Source organism: Podarcis gaigeae, assembly GCF_964106915.1.
Source record: "Podarcis gaigeae genome assembly, chromosome: 1".
In the NCBI taxonomy this organism is placed as follows: Eukaryota; Metazoa; Chordata; class Lepidosauria; order Squamata; family Lacertidae; genus Podarcis; species Podarcis gaigeae.
This window is the reverse complement of record NC_139678.1, coordinates 24,434,045-24,453,560: the sequence shown is the minus strand read 5'-3', so window position 1 is coordinate 24,453,560 and position 19,516 is coordinate 24,434,045. Positions and strand designations below refer to the sequence as shown.

The 19,516-nt window shown below is 43.1% G+C and overlaps 1 protein-coding gene across 2 annotated transcripts in view; it reads left to right on the top strand.

Moving 5' to 3' along the window:
* The window catches only part of SPATA7 (spermatogenesis associated 7), a 49,574-nt gene extending 31,899 nt beyond the window's left edge, over nt 1–17,675 (top strand). For both annotated transcript variants that reach the window (XM_083734936.1, XM_083734937.1), the window contains 7 exons: nt 2,075–2,550; nt 4,540–4,606; nt 5,706–5,767; nt 8,168–8,221; nt 14,930–15,007; nt 15,945–16,002; nt 17,118–17,675. In XM_083734936.1, coding sequence (XP_083591062.1) covers nt 2,075–2,550; nt 4,540–4,606; nt 5,706–5,767; nt 8,168–8,221; nt 14,930–15,007; nt 15,945–16,002; nt 17,118–17,597 — 1,275 coding nt within the window. In that variant the 3' untranslated portion in view covers nt 17,598–17,675. The remainder of the gene's footprint in view (nt 1–2,074; nt 2,551–4,539; nt 4,607–5,705; nt 5,768–8,167; nt 8,222–14,929; nt 15,008–15,944; nt 16,003–17,117) is intronic.
* Nucleotides 17,676–19,516: the final 1,841 nt, after the last annotated feature.

Below are 19,516 nucleotides of genomic sequence, written 5' to 3'. Positions count from 1 at the left end.
GCCCTCCCTCCTCAGACATCATTTGCCTGTGCTTACTCTGTTATATTTTAGTCACCATGACAAACTTTGTTTTTCCAACCTTGGAGCAGTGTATAACCTCAGGTTGTTGCTGGTTGTGTTGCCGGCTTTCATTGCCATTAGATTTTTAGCTGGTTTTTATGTTAATCGTTTTTATTTCATTTGCATTCTTTTCCAGACTGTTTGTAAGCCACCTTAGAAGTTACGTGTAGAAAGGCCAAGCAAAATCCACAAACAAACAAACAAATAATAGTTGGTTTCCCTGCCAACAAACGGCACTGATGCCAATTGTGAGTGGGTAAACATTCGGGAGATGGGAAACACATTGCGGGGATACTAATTCCAGTGGGAGGGGAAGCTGCAAGAGAAGGTTTCTTCACAGTTTTTTTAAAAATTTGAACGGGCGTCCCAGAATGTGCTGTTTTGGTTCCTTTTGCTGGCCACGAAAAGGAGGTGCCGCCACAGCCCCAAAGGCTTGGCCCAAGCACAGCTCGCCTCTCCGTGGCTCTGGAGGGTGGCAGGCACGTGACCTTGGTGAGGGAGCCTGTTGTAGATGTGCTGGGTTGCACTCCCTCAGAATTTTGCACCCGGGGCCATTCCTACCCACCCACGCTACAGCACTCCACAAGACACTGGTGTGCTTTCCACCTAAGAGTCCTTAATAAGAAGTGGGCACATAGGACACAAGACTTCCAACTAATAGGAATCATGATGAATCTATGAAGAAAGATGAAAGGAAGCAAGTAGCACTCCTGGTGTTTTCTTTGAAGCATTCAGTTTTCAGATGCCTTAAATCTACAGTGTGATTTATTTAGGTATTTTATCCACACTTCATTGATAATATTAGTATGTGTGGCAGTAGTGCATGTGCTGCATTTTATTTTTTAATGTTCTTTTTCAGTGGGAACTGGTTTGCTCTCTCTCTCTCAAAAAAAAATGCTGTCTGGCCTTGGGGCCTAGTGCTTTCAAGAACCTGGTCCTCCTAATTTTTTTGCTGCTGGAGCTTCTTCTCTAGCAGTATCACAATCCCAGAAATCTAAAGGGATGATATTAAGTTGCAAGCTCTTTCATTTATTGTTCAGTTTAATAACTTGCCTGTTCATGTACCATACTCAAGGTGGCTAACAAAGAATAAATACATAGTGAACAATAAAAGTGTGAAAAAAATCATATAAATAATAGAATTGTAGAGTTGGAAGAGGGAAGCGGGTGGTGCTGTGGGTTAAACCACAGAGCCTAGGACTTGCCGATCAGAAGGTCAGTAGTTCGAATCCCCGCTATGGGGTGAGCTCCCATTGTTCGGTCCTGCTCCTGTCAGCCTAGCAGTTTGAAAGCATGTCAAAGTGCAAGTAGATAAATAGGTACCGCTCCGGCGGGAAGATAAACGGCATTTCCGTGCGCTGCTCTGGTTCACCAGAAGCGGCTTAGTCATGCTGGCCACATGACCTGGAAGCTGTACGCCGGCTCTCTCGGCCAATAAAGCGAGATGAGCACCACAACCCCAGAGTCGGTCACGACTGGACCTAATGGTCAGGGGTCCCTTTACCTTTTAGAGTTGGAAGGGACCCTCAGGGTCAAGTAGTCGAACCCCCTACAATGCAGAAATCTCAAGTAAAGATAGCTGTAGAACTCTGCTTAAAAATGTCCAAGTAAGGAGACTCTGAAGGAGAATTTACCACTTTCCAAGGGAGTCCATTCTACTGTCTGAAAGTACTTTCTGATGTTGAGTCGGAATCTCCTTTTTTGTAACTCGAATCTATTGGTTCAGATTCTAGCCTCTGTCGGTGCTGGAGAAAACAAGCTTGCTCCATCTTCCACATGGCAGCCATTTAGATATTTGAAGATGGCTATCATATCTGCTTTCAGTTTCCTTGTTTCCAGGCTAAACACACCCAACTCCCTCAAACTGTTCCTCATAAGGCTTGGTTTCCAGACCCTTTATTATTTTGACTGCCCTCTGCACACATTAAAGCTGGAAAAAAAAGACTGTACTTTTTAATGAAATAAAGCAGAAGGAGCCTTACTCTTTGTGTATGTATTTTTTAATCCCTGCTAGGATACCTTGGAAGCAGAAGACAACGTTGGGCTACCCTCGTGTACACCTAGTGAACAAAGGTGTGTGTTGGGCCCCCAGGCAACTCCAGAGAGGCAAAATACAGCCCTTCCGAATGCTGCAAATCCTGCCAGGAAAGATGCTCCAAAAGCCTCCAACATCTCAGACCCAACCTCATGTGTCAGTACATCGAGTCTCCAGAGGTTGCACTCCAAAATTTCATCCAACTCTTCTTCCGACAGCATTGCAAACAAGCATCCTCACAAGGCCCCGAACCCTGAACCCAAAGTGTGCAGCGGGGATCTCCTTGACAAGCACTCTGAACGTTTCACCAATGGTCGGCAGCCATTCACTCCACGCACTTTGAAATCGGATGCTAAGTCCTTCCTTTCGCAGTACCGATATTATAAGCCAGCAAGGCAGAAAATAAACAATGTCACCAAGCAGGTGGAAGCAGAAACACAGACCGACATAAGCAGGTGAAAAAACCTTCGTAAGCAGGCTGTGCTCAGTCATGCCACAAACTTTCTTATAATGAACGCTGCATCTAGCTACTGCATCTAGCTACCGGTTCGTGTCTAATCTCAGCTATGGAAAACTATTCATGTCGTGGGGCAGTGGACCTGCATGCTTCCCTGCCACCCACGACTTAATATTTGTAGCCAGTGTACCAGATGCAAACTTCCCCCTCCCTTTCCTCTGTCCACATACACCTCCATACCCTAGAGCAGCCTCTCTCAACCTGTGGATCCCCAGATGTTGTTGAACTACAACTCCCATCACCCCTAGCTAGCAAGGCCAGAGCTCAGGGATGATGGGAGTTGTAGTCCAAGAACATCTGGGGACCCACAGGTTGAGAACCATTGCCCTAGAGGGTTCTCTCAACCCTCAGGAGCAGATTTGGGGAGGGTGCCAGGCATGCACAAAGACCGGAGGGGGGATTTCCATTTCACAAGTGGGAATCCTTGCACTAACAGAATGAGTGCATTGGACACTGGCCTTAATCATAACTAATTTGTCCCATTAATTTCACTAGGTCCTAAATTCAACTAACTGATTTAATGTATTTATTGAAATTTATTTTCGGCTCACTTTTCATCCACTGATGCTTAGAAAAAAGCAGGCTGATGCCAGGAGAGGTGCTCCTTCAGATACTCATGTTCCAACCCATTTTGGACCAGTGTTAAGCTATGAATTGGACTCAGAAGCAAACAGGAAGTTAGTCTGGCTCTAAGCCATAGAATTCAATATTAATGTTCCAAAGCTCTGAATACTGAAATGTATTCACATTGTGATAAATGGACTACACAAGTTTTAGAAGACATCTGAAGGCAGCCCTGTATCAGGAAGTTTTTAATGTTTGATGCTTTTTATGCTTTTATGTGTGTTGGAAGCTGCTCAGAGTGGCTGTGGTTTTAATAATAATAATAATAATAATAATAATAATAATAATAATAATAGCATTAGCAAATGGTGACCTCTGTTCCAGAGTTGAAATGAGAAAAGAGAGGTTGCCATATGCAATGTCTGATCATGTCAACAGATAAGTTGGTTAGACTAAAACTAGGATACTGTGACTTGCCCAAGATCACGTTGTGACTTAATTCTTTAAAGATTCAAGGCCAACATCCTAACTTGAGAACCACCGTGACTTACATTGGCATACAAACCTAATGCCATTGATTGAAACCACAACAATTCCCTTGGATTTACACTGATATAAGCAAGGTAAAAAAAACAGAAGTTTTGATCCTCAATCCCTTTCATAGATTTGGCATTGTGGGTACGGTAAGTGTATTGGACAATGATCAAATTATTTGGTATGCATGTGTTTTCTTCTGCGCTGAAGTGTTATATACATTCATGGAATTGTTTCAATCAATAATAAATACACTAAGCACTGCTACTGCATATCCTCCATGTAATTTTAATTCTTTAATTTCCCCCCAAAATAATGGAAGATAAGCAGCAACAGTGTTGTAGGAAATATATCCAATTATTGAGAAGTATGTGTGATACACAGTGGACACCCTTTTCGCCAAAGCACACGTTCTCCCAGTCTAATGTTGTCAAATCTTCCCATTCTGAGGGGTTGCTGAATGCCATCAGGGCCATGAATATCTATTGTGTAGCTTGTTATTCATAGGACTGAGGATGTGCCCAAGCTGAGCAACCGTAGCTATTAATATCATCTGGCTTCCTCATCTATGTTGCAATTGCCTTCAATACTAAAATGCAGTGATACCTAAGTAGATGGATTTGCACTTTTCACCCATCAGTGCCTTCATCACTCAAGCAAGAGCATAAGAGATTGTCCCAGGTATCTAAAAGCATTACAATTTCCATTAGGTTTTTGTTTGTTTGTTGGAAGTTGGATGTTCTGACACACAGAAGAAGAAGAAAAAAAACGGTGTACTGTTTAAAGGTAACTTCAAGATCTGCCTAATATATCATATTACATTTTGCAGTTTTCAGGTGGCGTCTGAAGGGTCAGAAAAAAGTAATATGGCTGACTTTCAGAAGATGATAAAGGAGGTAATTCAAGTGATCTATTTAAACGTATTTCAGTCAACAAGCCATTCCAAGTGGTAATAACGTTGAAATGGGTCACTATTTACTTATTTTAATTTTTTTCGTTAGAGCATTTATTAATTTTCCAATAAAAAAATCCAATTAACATATCAAATCACAATCCAATAAAAAAATAAAAAAAACCTTTAAAGCCCTAAACGACCTCGACCCCGTATACCTGAAGGAGCGTCTCCACCTCCATCATTCAGCCTGGACACTGAGGTCCAGCTCCAAGAGCCTTCTGGTGGGTCTCTCACTGCAAGAAGTGAAGTTACAGGGAACCAGGCAGAGGGCCTTCTCGGTAGTGGCGCCTGCCCTGTTGAGTGCCCTCACAGCAGATGTCAAGGAAATAAACAACTACCTGACTTTTAGAAGACATCTGAAGGCAGCCCAGTTTAAGGAAGTTTCTAATGTTTGATTATGTTTTAATATTCTGTTAGGAGCCACCCAGAGTGGCTGGGGAAACCTAGCCAGATGGGCGGGGTATGAATTATTATTATTATTATTATTATTATTATTATTATTATTATTTATTAATGTAACAGCCCTTGAGATGTTTGCAGATGGCCATCATATTTTGTGAGAGTAGCTTGTGGTCCTGGGGGGTTGAAGAGGAATAGGTTGCTGCACAACTGTAGGGCATAGAAACATAGAATTGTACAGTTGGAAGGGATCCCAAGAGTTATCTTAGTTGAGGAATCTCAACTAAAATATGAAACGCTGGCAGGCCTCATGTTCTCATAATAAGCCGTCTGGGCTATTCAGCTCACTATTGTGTACACTGTCTGGCAGTGGCTCTGACGAGAGTCATTCGCTAGCTCTTTCTGGAAATGCCAGAGATTGAATCTGGAGCTTCTGCTTGCAAATGTTCTACTGCTGAGGTATGGCCCTTTCCCATACCTGAAAAGTCCAGGCGCATTGCGTTGTTCCTGGTATGGTGGCAGAGCACATGTATGTTGAGGAGGGGACAGGTTCGGTTCCACATGTTAACAGACTACAGTTCCTTCCTCTCACTTTTCATTTCTTTTGCACCAATAACACAGATGCTTTCTCTGGGTTGTAGGTGGATGACAATGAAGATGATAAGGCTGATGAAATGAAGTCTTTCCCCCAGTTCTCACCAAGGTACATGGCATTTGGGGGTGGCAATATTCATACTCAATATTCATGCCGTTCTGCTGATGCTGGGCTTATGACCATGTCTGTGAAATCCAGAAAAGGCACCTTTTTTGAGATTAAGGCTATTATATATGCTTTCTTTGCAGACCTATTTACATATTCCTTCAAACAAAATTTCAGCAGCAAAACTAGTAAGAGGGAAAGCATGTTTGAAAGGAAGGGGCAATTTTGTTTTGAGAGAACATCTCTCTCTCTCTCTCTCTCTCTCTCTCTCTCTCTACCAATAAATGGAGAGAATGCCATAAAACAAAATGGTTATTGGAAGTAACTCTGGGCCCAGGGTGGTACACCAGGAAATATTTTGGGCAAGTTGTTGGTAACAAAAGATGGAAAGGAGGTTCAAGTTCATTTGGGTGTGGCCCAAATACTTGATGCCTTCATGTTTAATAAAAAGTATAATAACAAACAAGACCAGGCTAAGGGGTGGGAGTGGAAGGGCTATGAATATTAATACATATGAAGAAATTTAAATGGGGCTTGTGTGTCAAATAATCTTCATTTAGTCATATTAAAAAGTGAGCATGTGAAGTAGCTGTCTCATGTGGCTGCTAGACTAACATCCCCTCTCAGGATCTGATTCTCATATCACCAGGCAGAGTCAGGGTTAAGGGCCTAGTGAGGAAACACGTGACCTGCCAGATTAGCCAGCCCCTGTACAGCTCTGCCTCTTGAGGGCTTTGAGTCAATTTTTGCCCTGTTCTTATGCTCCAGCACCAATATGGCTGTGACATCAGATATACCATTTAAAAACTCCAAATTCCTTCTTCAAAGAAAGTCGCAGTTCTTTTCACTGGCTTTTACCATAGATGAAATGCCTTTTTGTCCTGCCCCTCCCCGACACACAAACATAAACCCCTCAAAACTGAGCTGCACAAGGATTCACACTTGTGCAATGCATCTCCCCCCCCCCAATCTGTTATAGGGGTTCCCCCAACTCTCCAAAGCAGATGTGTCGAGGGTGCAGGACACACGTGGAAGGGGAGAAGAGAAAGACAAATTTGTGCATTGATGTGACAGTTTAGTTGGATACCACGCATTGGACTGTACCCAGCTAAGTTCTACTCAAGTGTAGACCCTTTGGAATTGATGGACATAAGTTAGTTGTGTCCATTCATTTTAATGGATCTGCTTCTGTATGAGTAACATTGAATACAACCCAGTCAACAAAGCTGCCCTGGTAATGCAAGCATAATTCCCGCCCCCCACATTCCCCCAAATCTACTCCGGAAGGTTGGAGGAGCCTCCATGACTGATTTTGGGGAGAAGGGAAGTTCTTTTCCACAGATGGAAGACGGCTTCATTAGATAGAGCGCAATTGTGTTTTGTTTTGATTTTCCTGATAAACCTCTTGGGTTTACAGCCAAACTCAAGCCTACTCATATTCTTGATGACTCACCTGTGCTGAGGCACAGAGGCCCCCCAAATAAAAAGGTGCAGCAGGTATTTGTGCATTCTGTGCACTCTCCATCTGCATCGAGGACAAAAGCACTGAAATAAAATAGATTTAGTGGGTGGCATATTTGGCAACATGAGAGCTCTGTGATAGGCATGCTGTAAAATCACTGAATCAAAGACCTACTTAAGGAGCATTTCCCTTTAGGAAACGAGATATTGTAAATTCAGAAGCTTATAAAAGTCAATGTACTTTTCTTGAGCTGAAAAGCAGCATTGTCAGAAGTGATTTTTCAAACTACCTTTTGTTGTGATCACGAAGGCATTAGTATGTAGAACACACCAACAGGGCCATTCATTGGATAAATTCCTCATGGTAAAAAAAATTCAGTCTAAATAGTATGCAGGTCACATACTTTGAGGCCCATCAGAAGTGGCATTCCTTGGCTTGTAAGAGATCCCTGGGCATCTTCCTTAAAAGATGGTTTTATGTGAAGGTCATTTCAGAAAGAGTTGCCAGAATTTGATGAATGCAAGAGAATGAAGCCAGTCTCTAGAATATTGCTTAGCCTTATTTTCACCACGTGTATGTTACATTTTGAAACCAGGTTAATGGTGATACCCCTCTTCACAAGGAATCCTGGGAAATGTAGTTACGTTAGGAGGGCTAGGAATCACTAACAAAATTCTCTGCATTCTTCCCAAGCCATCAATACCCAGGATTATTTAGTGAAGCAATAACAGCTAGACAAAAACCCTTTACACATGTTCCTCTCCACATGTAGACTAAACACATGGTATTCAGCCCACCCTCTGACAATAGGAGCCTCCCCCTCCACATTTAGTCTATTCATTGTGGTATATATGAGCATGAATGCATGACGGCTTTGTGGTAGTGCGTTGCCTTCAGTGTCTGACTTCTGCTGCCCTCTCTCCCAACCGCTTGTGGCTCAGGGTGACGTCACCGTCTTCTGCGCAGTCCCCAACGATGAAAAGAATCCAAGCTGAGTAAGTGCCGTTTTCATTTCAGCATTGCGAAAATTCTGAACGTTCAGAATTGTTAATAATAAAGCTGAACCAATAATGAGGGAGCACCTTCTGAGCTGGTCCCTTTATGCCAGGGAAGAGGAGTCTGTGGCCTGCCAGCTGCAGTAGGACTCCAGATCCCGTCAGCCCAAGGGCGGCAAAAGCCTCTCGTTGGCAAATCATTCCTTTGTTCCAGGCGCTCTTTCTTTCCTTTTTCTCTTCTTCTTCCCTCCACCTTTTATACCTGAACAAGGCACATAGTGACAGGAGAGAACCAATTGTAACCAGATCAGCACATGATGGTTCCTTATCTGATTGATTGGTTTAAACAGTGTCTACCACTGCTATGGGACGCGGGTGGCGCTGTGGGTTAAACCACAGTGCCTAGGACTTGCTTATCAGAAGGTCGGTGGTTTGAATCCCTGCGACGGGGTAAGCTCCCGTTGCTCGGTCCCTGCTCCTGCCCACCTAGCAGTTCGAAAGCACGTCAAAGTACAAGTAGATAAATAGGTACCAGTCTGGCTGGAAGGTAAACAGCGTTTCTGTGTGCTGCTCTGGTTCACCAGAAGCGGCTTAGTTATGCTGGCCACATGACCCAGAAGCTGTACACCGGCTCCCTTGGCCAGTAAAGCGAGATGAGCGCCGCAACCCCAGAGTTGGCCACGACTGGACCTAATGATCAGGGATCCCTTTACCATTACCTTTACCACTGCTATGAATAAAAATTAAAAGAAACCCTGTCCTCCTTATTCCCTCCCGTGCTTTTTAGGAGCAAAGATGCATCACACACAGTGAGAAAAACACAAGTAAGTGTCGAAAACGCTCCTGCGGGGACCCCCAGTACCTCCGAGCATCTCCCAGTAGGCACATCTCTGGAATGGCATGTCCACAGTGCCCATCTGTGGCACTTCTCTTATGAAAAGTGCACACAAGTCTTCTGGCATCACACAGCAAGAAGATAGAGACATCCGTAGATCTAAACTACATTTTATTCACAGTATATACAGAGAATCCATAATCCCGTCTGTGTTCTCCAAACTCTGGCAGAAAACAGAAAACAGAAAGCATACAGCAAAAGCGAAAGTATAGTCCAATAACACTCTCAGACGGAAGAGATAAGATATTCTTCTGTTCCCACACTCTTCTCAGACATCTCATGTGATTTATACTAATCACACTAACCAACATCGGTTACGTAAAATCCTAACATCCACCCCCATTTTAGGTAATCAATGCTGCATAAGCAAGGGCAGCATTAAGTGACTTAAACAGTTGTCATACACATAGTATACATCTGTTGTACCAGTTCCACCTTTGGAACTCCCTGCAATTGGACTGACCAGTTCACACCTCTGATTACCTTTCTTCCATGGGATTAGAGCTCTTGTTTTTCCTTGGTCTGAGGAAACAGTGTTGACTCTTGCAACCTTCAGGCATGGTTTCTTGCCCTTTGAGGACAAACCCTGTACTCTGTTCAAGATCTCAGGTTCTGTAACCTGGTCTGGAATGCAAGCCACAGCTATATTTGCAACAGCTGTGTTGGCAAATTCCTACGTGTATTGGGTGGTTTACCCTTCGTAGCTCTCTCTACCTGCGTATCAGGCACTGATACTGACCACCTCCTTTTTGGGAGAACTGCGACCTACAGTGAACAGTGTTTCCTCTTCTTCCAGTTCAGACTCTAACGATGGTCTGGACAATATACGTGTACTTCTAGCAATAACTGTGTCACCTGTATCAGAACTCTGAGTGGTGCTTTCACTGTCACTATCAATATCAATGTCAAACTCTACATCTGAAGTGGCAAAAATGGGATAACTGTGGAGAATATCTTTCTCCTTTCTAGCAGTGTGTTCTACTTCCCTAGTGAGAATCACTGTATCAGTGTCAGGCAATAAAACTCTGTATTGTACTTTCTCATAACCCATAAAATTGCCATGTGTACCACGTGTACTCTGCGGTGTCTCTACCCAAATGTCAGTCCCCCAAACGCTAAAGTGTTTGACAAAAGGTTCTCTCTGGAACAGTTTCTCATAGGGCATACCTTTTACATCTTTGGAATATTTTCTATTCCCAGTATAAACATTCAGCAGTTCAACCCAAAACTCTTGTGGCAAACCTGCACTTAGCAGTTGTGCTTTCATGCCCTTTTGTAACTATGTTCACCTTCACACACACATCATTGTTCCATGAAGACTCCTGGACAGCAGTCTTGTGCTTTATCCCTTGTTCACCTAGGAAATGTTCAAATTCCTGTGAAACAAAAACCTTCTTTTCACCAGTGAAAAGACATTCAATTTTCGCATCATGAACAAATTGCACCCTATCACAAAATTCTCTGAACTTTGTTAAAGCCTGACGTCTTTCTAGCATATAGCTCCATGAATACTGAGAAAAACAATCAACCATAATCAGGTAATACTTGGCTTTGCCTCTAGAAGGTGATAGAGGACCAATCACGTCAGCATGCACTCACTGGAAAGCTCTTGTAACTAGCTTACCAGGCTTCTTGCCTTTTGGCTTTGTACCTGTAACACAAAATGCATCATCACATTTCTTACAGTCATTACTGTCAAAAGAAAGTAAATAAAGTCCATCTTCTTGGTAGGCATACAGGAGATCTCTTCCATCTCTGGCGATCACGCATCTCTCCCTGTTGAAAGAAACACTAAAGCCTTGCTCAGTAAGTTGAGACACACTCAACAAATTGGAAGACAGTCCTGGAACATAATGGACATTGTTAATCGTGGTTTGGATGCTCTCCAAATACACAGTTCCAATCCCTGTAGCTCTGAAAGATTGACCGTCCGCTTGCTTGATGGTATTCCGCAACTCCTTGAAGGTTGTGAACAAACCTTTCTGCCCAGACATGTGGACTGTGGCTCTTGTGTACACTACAAAGGCACTCTGTGTGGACGATGAGGTGTCTGGTGTAAGTGCTTGTGTAGGACGGGGCTTAGCACGCTCTCTGCCACCGGCCCCTCCCATTCCAGAGCTCCTTGTCGCTTCTTTGGGCTTTTGGCCCTTCCTGCAATTGCGTTGAAGGTGTCCGATGGCCCCGCACTTGTAACACCGTCTGGCCTTAAGAGCAACCGCTCCCTCCTCCCTTTGAGCAACCAGAGGGGGGGCTTTCGAAGCTCCATTCTCCCCCTCACTTGCCCCAAATGCTGCTTGTCTATCAGCCTCTGACAGCAGCATAGAACAAATCCTCGTCACGGTGAGGTCTGCAACTGGCAGAGCTACAAGCTGTGACACAACAGTTGCGTACCTCCCATCTAGGCTGTGGATAATCAGGAGACAGAAAACAGGTTCCGAAAAATCCAAGTTCCTCTGCATCAGCTGACCACGCAGATACTTCAACTGCGTGAGGTGCTTTTGGAGGCAATCTCCAGCTTTCAACTTCAAATTAAAAAGCCGTTGGAAAAGCAAGAAAGCACTCCCTGCTTTGAGATGAACATCTCGTAAAGCCTGCCACATCTCTTGTGCGGTGGCTAAATCCAGGATATGAATCAACTGATCATCAGACACAGACAGGGTGATCAGTGCTTTCGCCTGCATGTTCTGGTCACGCCATGCTCTATCCGGCTGCAGTGGGATGGGGTCTTCAATCACATGGAACAGCCGCTGCCTTACAAGAACGGCCTCCATTTTCTGTGACCATGCAGCATAATTGTCGTCCGATAATGGTGGACACGACAGCAAACCGACTCCTTGCTTGGAATCCATTTTGGCCTTTTACTTGCAGCCAAAAGGTCCCTCAACAACTTCTACAGCAGCAAACAGTCTCCAGCAAGCTGGGGCAAACTCCCGGCAATTAAGGCTTGCTTATCTCTCTGAAGTTTATTGCCCTCATAAATCAAAGGGTACTCACACAGTCCCGCAGCACACAGCCAACTTCACTCTTCTCTGGCAGGAATGCAGCCTCGACACTATAGGCACCCCTGGAACGAAGACTCGCTGTCGTTACTCCAGAGTAGCAGAGGGCACTGGATCATCAAACCATCCTTCTACCATTTGTGGAAATGCTTCTGGGGGGACGGCAGACCCCCAATACCTCCGAGCGTTTCCTGGTAGGCACGTCTCTGGAATGGAATGTCCCTTCACTCCAGAGTGCCCATCTGCAACACTTCTCTTATGAAAAATGCAGACAAGTCTTCAGCAAGAAGATAGAAACATCCGTAGATCTAAACTCCTTTAGAATCCATAATCCCGTCTGTGTTCTCCAAACTCTGGCAGAAAACAGAAAGCATACAGCAAAAGCGAAAGTATAGTCCAATAACACTCTCAGACGGAAGAGATAAGACAGTCTTCCGTTCCCACACTCTTCTCAGACATCTCATGTGATTTATACTAATCACACTAACCCTAACAGTAAAATGCTGTGCGAGATGGTGGGAAAAATACTCAGGCACTTGAATCTAAGCTTTGTACACATGAGGGGAAAGGTGTGGGAGTGAACATTCAGCTCTGCATGCCAGCACTTTGTTGCATAAGAGAATTGTGTACTTTTAACACAGGCTCACACACCTCCCTTTCTTTGAGGAATAAGAACGACAAGCATCACAGCATAATTAGACATTGATGTGGATCACCCAGCTCACACAGCATCATCTGCTTCATGGTGGAGATGTGATGGTATGCCCACTCCTTCACCATAAAGAAAGGCATGCCACCACAGGATAAAGCAGCTTTCTCCAACCTAGGGTCCCCAGATGTCGGACTACAACTCCCATCATCCCATGCTCATTGGGCTAGGGATAATGGGATTTGTAGTCCAGCTGAATCTGGGAACCCAAGATGGAAAAGCTGTCTGATTCTTTCCCTGCCCAAACAAAGCTTTGGGCCGAGCCAGGGAAATGGTGTTAAGAAGTCTCCCCTATCCCAGCTTTGCCACTGATTTTGGGGAGGCTGTTTGCATTCTCTTTCTGTCTTTCAAAGACATCTGGGCTGCAAGACACAATATTGAAAGGCGTTCTAGTATTTCTTGGAAGGCACTGCAGGAATGTAGTATTATAAGCATCAATGTGGGGTCTGATCAGAATGCCAAGTAGCTGGAAACTTTCCAACCTCTATATGATTTACGGCGGGTGCAAAGGAGCCTGTGCCAGAGCCATTCAAGGTGTTCACGATGCTCAGCACCCTTCACTCAGGCAACAACTCCTTTACAGATGCTATTTCTGTTTATGGAAGGAAATTTAGCAGCTCCTATCAACAGATTTGCATACTGATGGTTGATTACTTCTATTAAGTGTTTGCGTCTCCCCAACGTTCGTTTGCATCTGTTTGCTTACTATTTAGACATCTGAGCAATTAAATTACGTTCCTGTGACTTGAAATGTTTTGTCTTGTTTTATTAAACACGTTTGTTAAAGGGGGGGGGAGGAGATATAATAACATTATAAGAGAAGGCTGAGTGGGAACAAGGGAGGGAACAGCCTTGAGGTTACCTGCTTCTAATGTGTGGGGAATTGCAGACGTTAAAGCGTTCCCATTTGCTAGTAGGTTAATCTGTTAATTCCTGAGTATAGAAGGTTTAGAAGAGTGGCTCCTGTTGTGATCTAATCTGTTAGGAGGCCGGGTTAAGAATGAAGGCAGATGCCTGATAACAGAAATCTGGCCCAATTAATCATACACATTTTTGTTGATTAATTGATTCACATTTGTGTATGGGGGGAATGTTCTGAAGCCATAAAAAGAATTCAAAGGTGAAAGCAAATAAAATAAAAAGAACATTCCTTGTTTTTAGCTGACGAGAGTGTGTCTTAGAATAGGCGCCATCTCAGAATAGGCGTTCCCTCTTGTGTGAAGGGAAAAACAGAACACCTCTTTTACAATACAGCTTGCCATCTTTAGGGTGTATTTTTATTTTTATTTTTACAGTTTAGTACTTTTATTAAAGAACTTCTTTAAAAAATCTGCTGCCCAATTAATTGGTGCATCTTTTGTCATTCAATAAGTTCATTAATCTAACCCATTTACAGCACACTTCTACTCATGTCTGACAAGGCCTGTTGAATTAAATGAGAGCTACTCCCAGGTAAAGTGGATTAGGATTGCAGCCCATTATGGAAGCAGAGGGTGGTATTCAACTGATGTAGAGCAGACCCACTGAAATTAACGGGCCCAATTTAGTCATGTTCATTAATTTCATTCCCTAAAACTTGGTTGAGTATTACCCATCTAACTCCAGCAGCTTATCAAGTTCAAATTACTAATTTTAACCTTGATAGTTTTATATGGCTGCATTTTGAAACTACATGCAGGTAATTTGTTCACATAACAATTCCACAATTTCCATTGATTCCCATAGGAACATTTCTAATCCATGATTTCTCCAATCTCTCTCTCTCTCTCACTCACTCTCTCCCTCCCTCCCTCCCTCCCTCCCCACCTATTTCTTTCTGAAATGGCTGCAGCCAACCAGCAAAGAGATAAAGGGGAAACTGATTTGCCTGATCTCTCCTGCTCTCTGATTTGTCTGATACAGCTGTTTGGATATCTGATTCCTTGCAGGGTTTATAGGGAGGTTTGAGCATAATTTTTACATAGTGAGCAGGCAGGACCTGCATGTGTTGGGCATCCTTTGCTTCTAATGATCTCCAGCCTAAGTTTATCGATAGCTATATTTACATCTATATAATCTACTGCTTAAGAGAGAGACACATATCGGCTTTCTTTTTTCCTCTGCAGAGAAGAAGAACTTCTGTATTTAAATTTCATCCAGGACATAACAGATGAGATTCTTAAGCTCGGATTGTTTTCCAACAGGTTTGGATATATTTGAGGTTATTTTAATTTTTTTGAAAAAAATATAAAAAGTTTTTCAGCGATGCTGTGAAAAGCATTATATAAGTGATTGGGAGCTGAAGTGAAGAGGTCTGGTCAGGCATCTGACAGACAAGAGGAAACCAAAAACAGTTCTATAAGAAGGATCCAGAAAAACTGCCTACTGTATTCTCTTCCCAAGGAGGAAGAAGAAACCGGGAATCACCAATAATTGCTTGCCCCTTGCTTTTCAGTCATTTCAGCCTCCACTGGATCAAAGAGTGTTGTATTAGTAAAGGGAAATAATTGGACATGACCCTTTCCTCTCTCTTTTTAGCCATTTATATCCTGTCCTTCCTTCAAAAGGAGCCCTGGGCAGTAAACATATCGGCAATAAAAATACAGTTAAAAAAATAAAAACAAAAACATATTCAAACATTCAAAGGGTGTTAAAAACATCTAAAAGCAGTTAAGGACAATTAAGTATGTAAGGTGTCGTGTATCTGAATCACCTACCCCCAAAACAGAAGCATTTTAAGCAGGCGACAGAAAGAATACATGGCATATGCCTAATGTCAATGGGCAGGGAGTTCCAAAGGACATTTTCTGCCACCCTAAGGCCTGACTCCTGATGAATGCAGTATAGAAACTGCAGGGCACTTGTAGAAGTGCAAGTTCTGCCGGTGCAAGTGACCGAGTCAATTATTAACTTTGTTAATAACTTTTTAAACTTTTTCTTAATAGCGTTTTATTTTATTGAGAAATATTCCTGGCAAAGAATAAATAAGAGAATCTTAGCTGCTGCTGCTTCTTTTGCTTTTTTCTAGAAAACACTTGTAAATGTTGGTGTTTAGACACCTTTAGCAATTTTTAAAAATGGTTTCCTTCTGAAAAATGACCAGCACCTTCATTGCAAAATGTTTCTTCTTTTTTAAAAAAGGGCTCTGGAAAGGTTATTTGAGCGTCACATAGAACAAAATAAGAACCACCTGGATGAGGTATGTCCTGTGTATACAAGGCCATTTGATAAGGCCACATAAGATTAACACAAATGCTGTTGTTATCCTGTTCACTGAGCTCTTCCCTGGGAATGACCAGGCAAACAAACCACAAAGAGCGCGATGACCCAGCCTGAGATTATTTTGCCCTAACAAACCTTTATCGCTAAGTCAGCAAGAAACCGTGGCTTAAGGCTGGATGGCAATTGTGGGTTATTACGCCAAAACAAACAGGTTAGGTGCACATGGAGCATTCGTGAATAAGCGTGACTTATTAACTAAACCATAGTTTTTGGCTTTGCATTAAATGCATAGGCAGCTACTGACTGACATAAGCACTTGTCTCTGTGAATCTGTTTTTTCTTCTTCTGTATAGTAGAAAACACACACACACGTGTACGTAGAGAGTTCCTTATTTCATATACATGTTATATAGACCCATTTAAGAATTTGTACTGAACTGTTCATTCTTGGATCTGTTATCTTCTTCTTTCTTTGGCGATCACTCGTAGCCGAGTAAGATTGTCTTCCATGAACACGGTTTTAACAGTGAGTGTGGAGGCCAATTCTGGATCCACACATCCTTCCACAGTGGGGACATAGGTTTCCAGGGAGGAGTTGATCACGGTGAGGGTTTGCCAAACATGCCTTCCTCTTAGCACGTTTCTCCCTTTCGTCCTGAGCCATCAAAGCTCATGACACCTTTGGTAAAGGCTGTTCTCCAACTGGAGCGCTCGCAGGCCAGTGTTTCCCATTTGTCAGTGTTTATACTACATTTTTTAAGATTTGCCTTGAGAGAGTCTTTGAAACTCTTTTGTTGACCACCAGCATTACGCTTACCATTTTTAAGCTTGGAATAAAGTAGTTGCTTTGGAAGATGATAATCGCACTTTGAAGCAAATGCATTATAACAGGGAATAAGCAGATTTTTAAATTATATATTTCAGTTACCTAGAAAAGCCTGGGTTGAAAATGACCTATTTGATTATCTTTCTGATAGTTAAAAACAAAACCATCGTACCATATATATATATATATATATATATATATATATATATATATATATATAAATTGTTTTTCCGAACTCTCGTATTATTTCCTCCTTGAAATCTTAGACCAAAATGCGCCACCTGCTGGAGATTCTGAAAGTAGACTTGGGCTGCAGCAAAGAGGAAAAGCCGGCAGGAGGCTTGGACATGTTTGGTCTGCGCAGGCCTGAGCCAGCTGAGCACCGCCAACATCGCAGCAAAGCGCAAAGACAAAACAAGCCAGCAAAATGCGAGCTGCTGCTAAAAGCAGTGGATTTAAATGGAAACGATCCCTCTGTATCTCCCGTACGCAGGGATGACTCTGAGAAGGTGGAGGGCAAGGCTGGCTTTTCCCCAAATCTGAGCGAACCAGTGAGTGTGGGGCTGGATCCTTCCTCCTTTGTGGTCACCGATGAAACTGCAGATACCTCGTGCACGTTGCCGCCGGCGCTCAGCTCAACCACCTGTGACGCTGACTTTGAAACAAGCGACTCTTTGAGGGAAGTCGACGAGCTCAAAGAAAGCTTTGCAGAATCCCTCCCCATCTCCACCGACAACGCGCAGTAGAACGAGCAGCAAAGCACCAAGCCAGCCAGCGGTGCAGATATCTGAACTTTGCAAACAAAATAAAATGATAGCAAATGATCCCCCCTTTAAAAACCTTCTCTTTTGGATGCACTTGTAAAAAAAAGGGCCCGAGTATTTTACGAATCAGGCTGTAGCGAACTGAGTCCTCTCACACACACGGTAGTGGGCAGCTGATATGTAATGTAACACAATGAGATTATCTGCTGAAAACTCTTGAATGTAGAACTTTTCTATATATTTTAAAGGCAGGTGTGATTTATTTATAAGATTTATTTATAATAAATGAATATAACATTTGCAACGGTAAAATACAGTCTTTGAATTGATGTGCCTACACTATGTAGCCATTTGTTTTAACACATATGCCCTGGCTCAGTGATTTCTTATGGCTGTATGCATTCCAGTGCAGAGTTTTCTGAACCAGGGTTGTCGCGTTCATTTCGGTGGCTGCAATGCAGTGCCCAAAGAAACAGATGTGTGGTACCGTCAGCTCTGAAAGCATGGATCAGCTGATTATAGGGTCTGAGTCTCAGCACTCCACCTGACAGCAGGTGATCGGCATGACGACAAATGTTGCCCATCTTTTGGTGGGACCTATCCTTTCAGGCAGTAGCAGGACAGCTCACTGCTGCACATGTGACAAGGCCATCAACATACCGCTAATGCGGATTTGTGCAATATGCTTCCAGACTGATCCCAGCTCCAACCAGCCCAGGGTCTGATAAATATTTTCTACAGCAGAAATTTTCGTACCTATCACGAAGTATTCCGGCTCTGACATGAGGCTGCCACTGAGAGCTTTGTAGTCACAGAACATGTGGGGCATTCGTAGCATTGAGAGGATAAAGGGGTGATGGGACTAATTTTGCTAGGTCTTCCCATCTCTGTCCAGAGCCGCAAATAAGCATGCACAACTAGTTGAGGGTACCTAGTGCTGGATCAAGGCCATCTGTTTAGAAGAGAAAGTCAAGAGGGCGAGGTTCTTCAATGCCTGCATGCAATTCTGATTCCTTTTTCTTCTGATGCATGCAAAGTCATAATAGAGGTAAGGGGGAAATTAGCCATTTCATTAGTCTCCGAATATCAGCAAGAGTTTGTTCAGCTTGCATTTATATGTGTGTGTGTGTGTGTGTGTGTGTGTATATATATATATATATATATTTGCTTTCGTAGATTTTCACGGGTACAGGAATGCAGGTTTTGGTGTCCTCGGGTGTCTTCCCGTGTAAAAGTTGGGGTGTCTAGGCGACGTTTCGACGAGGTCTCACTCGTCATCTTCAGGCTGGTGCTTTCGGCTGGTGCTTTCCAGTAACAAGAAGCCGAAAGCACCAGCCTGAAGATGACGAGTGAGACCTCGTCGAAACGTCGCCTAGACACCCCAACTTTTACACGGGAAGACACCCGAGGACACCAAAACCTGCATATATATATATATATATATATATATATATATATATATATATATGCAGGTTTTGGTGTCCTCGGGTGTCTTCCCGTGTAAAAGTTGGGGTGTCTAGGCGACGTTTCGACGAGGTCTCACTCGTCATCTTCAGGCTGGTGCATTCGGCTTCTTGTTACTGGAACAGAGCGGGATCTCAATGTTTGAGTTCCTATAAATACTGTAGAGGGGGTGTGGTGTCTAGCCTCCAATGTTCTGGGCAGAGAGGAAGTTCCCAGGCTAGTGTGCCTTTTCTTCTTTTGTTCCTTAATTACTTGAGAGATACCTTGAGTGATTTCTTGAGTGATATCCTGAGTACCACTTAGGTGGGTCATTAGGTGTGGATTAGTTGCTAAAGTCTTTGTGTCTTGACCTCTTGAACTTTGTGAAGAGTTTTCCTGAGAAGATGGCTGTATATATATATATATATATATATATATATATATGTATATTTATATGT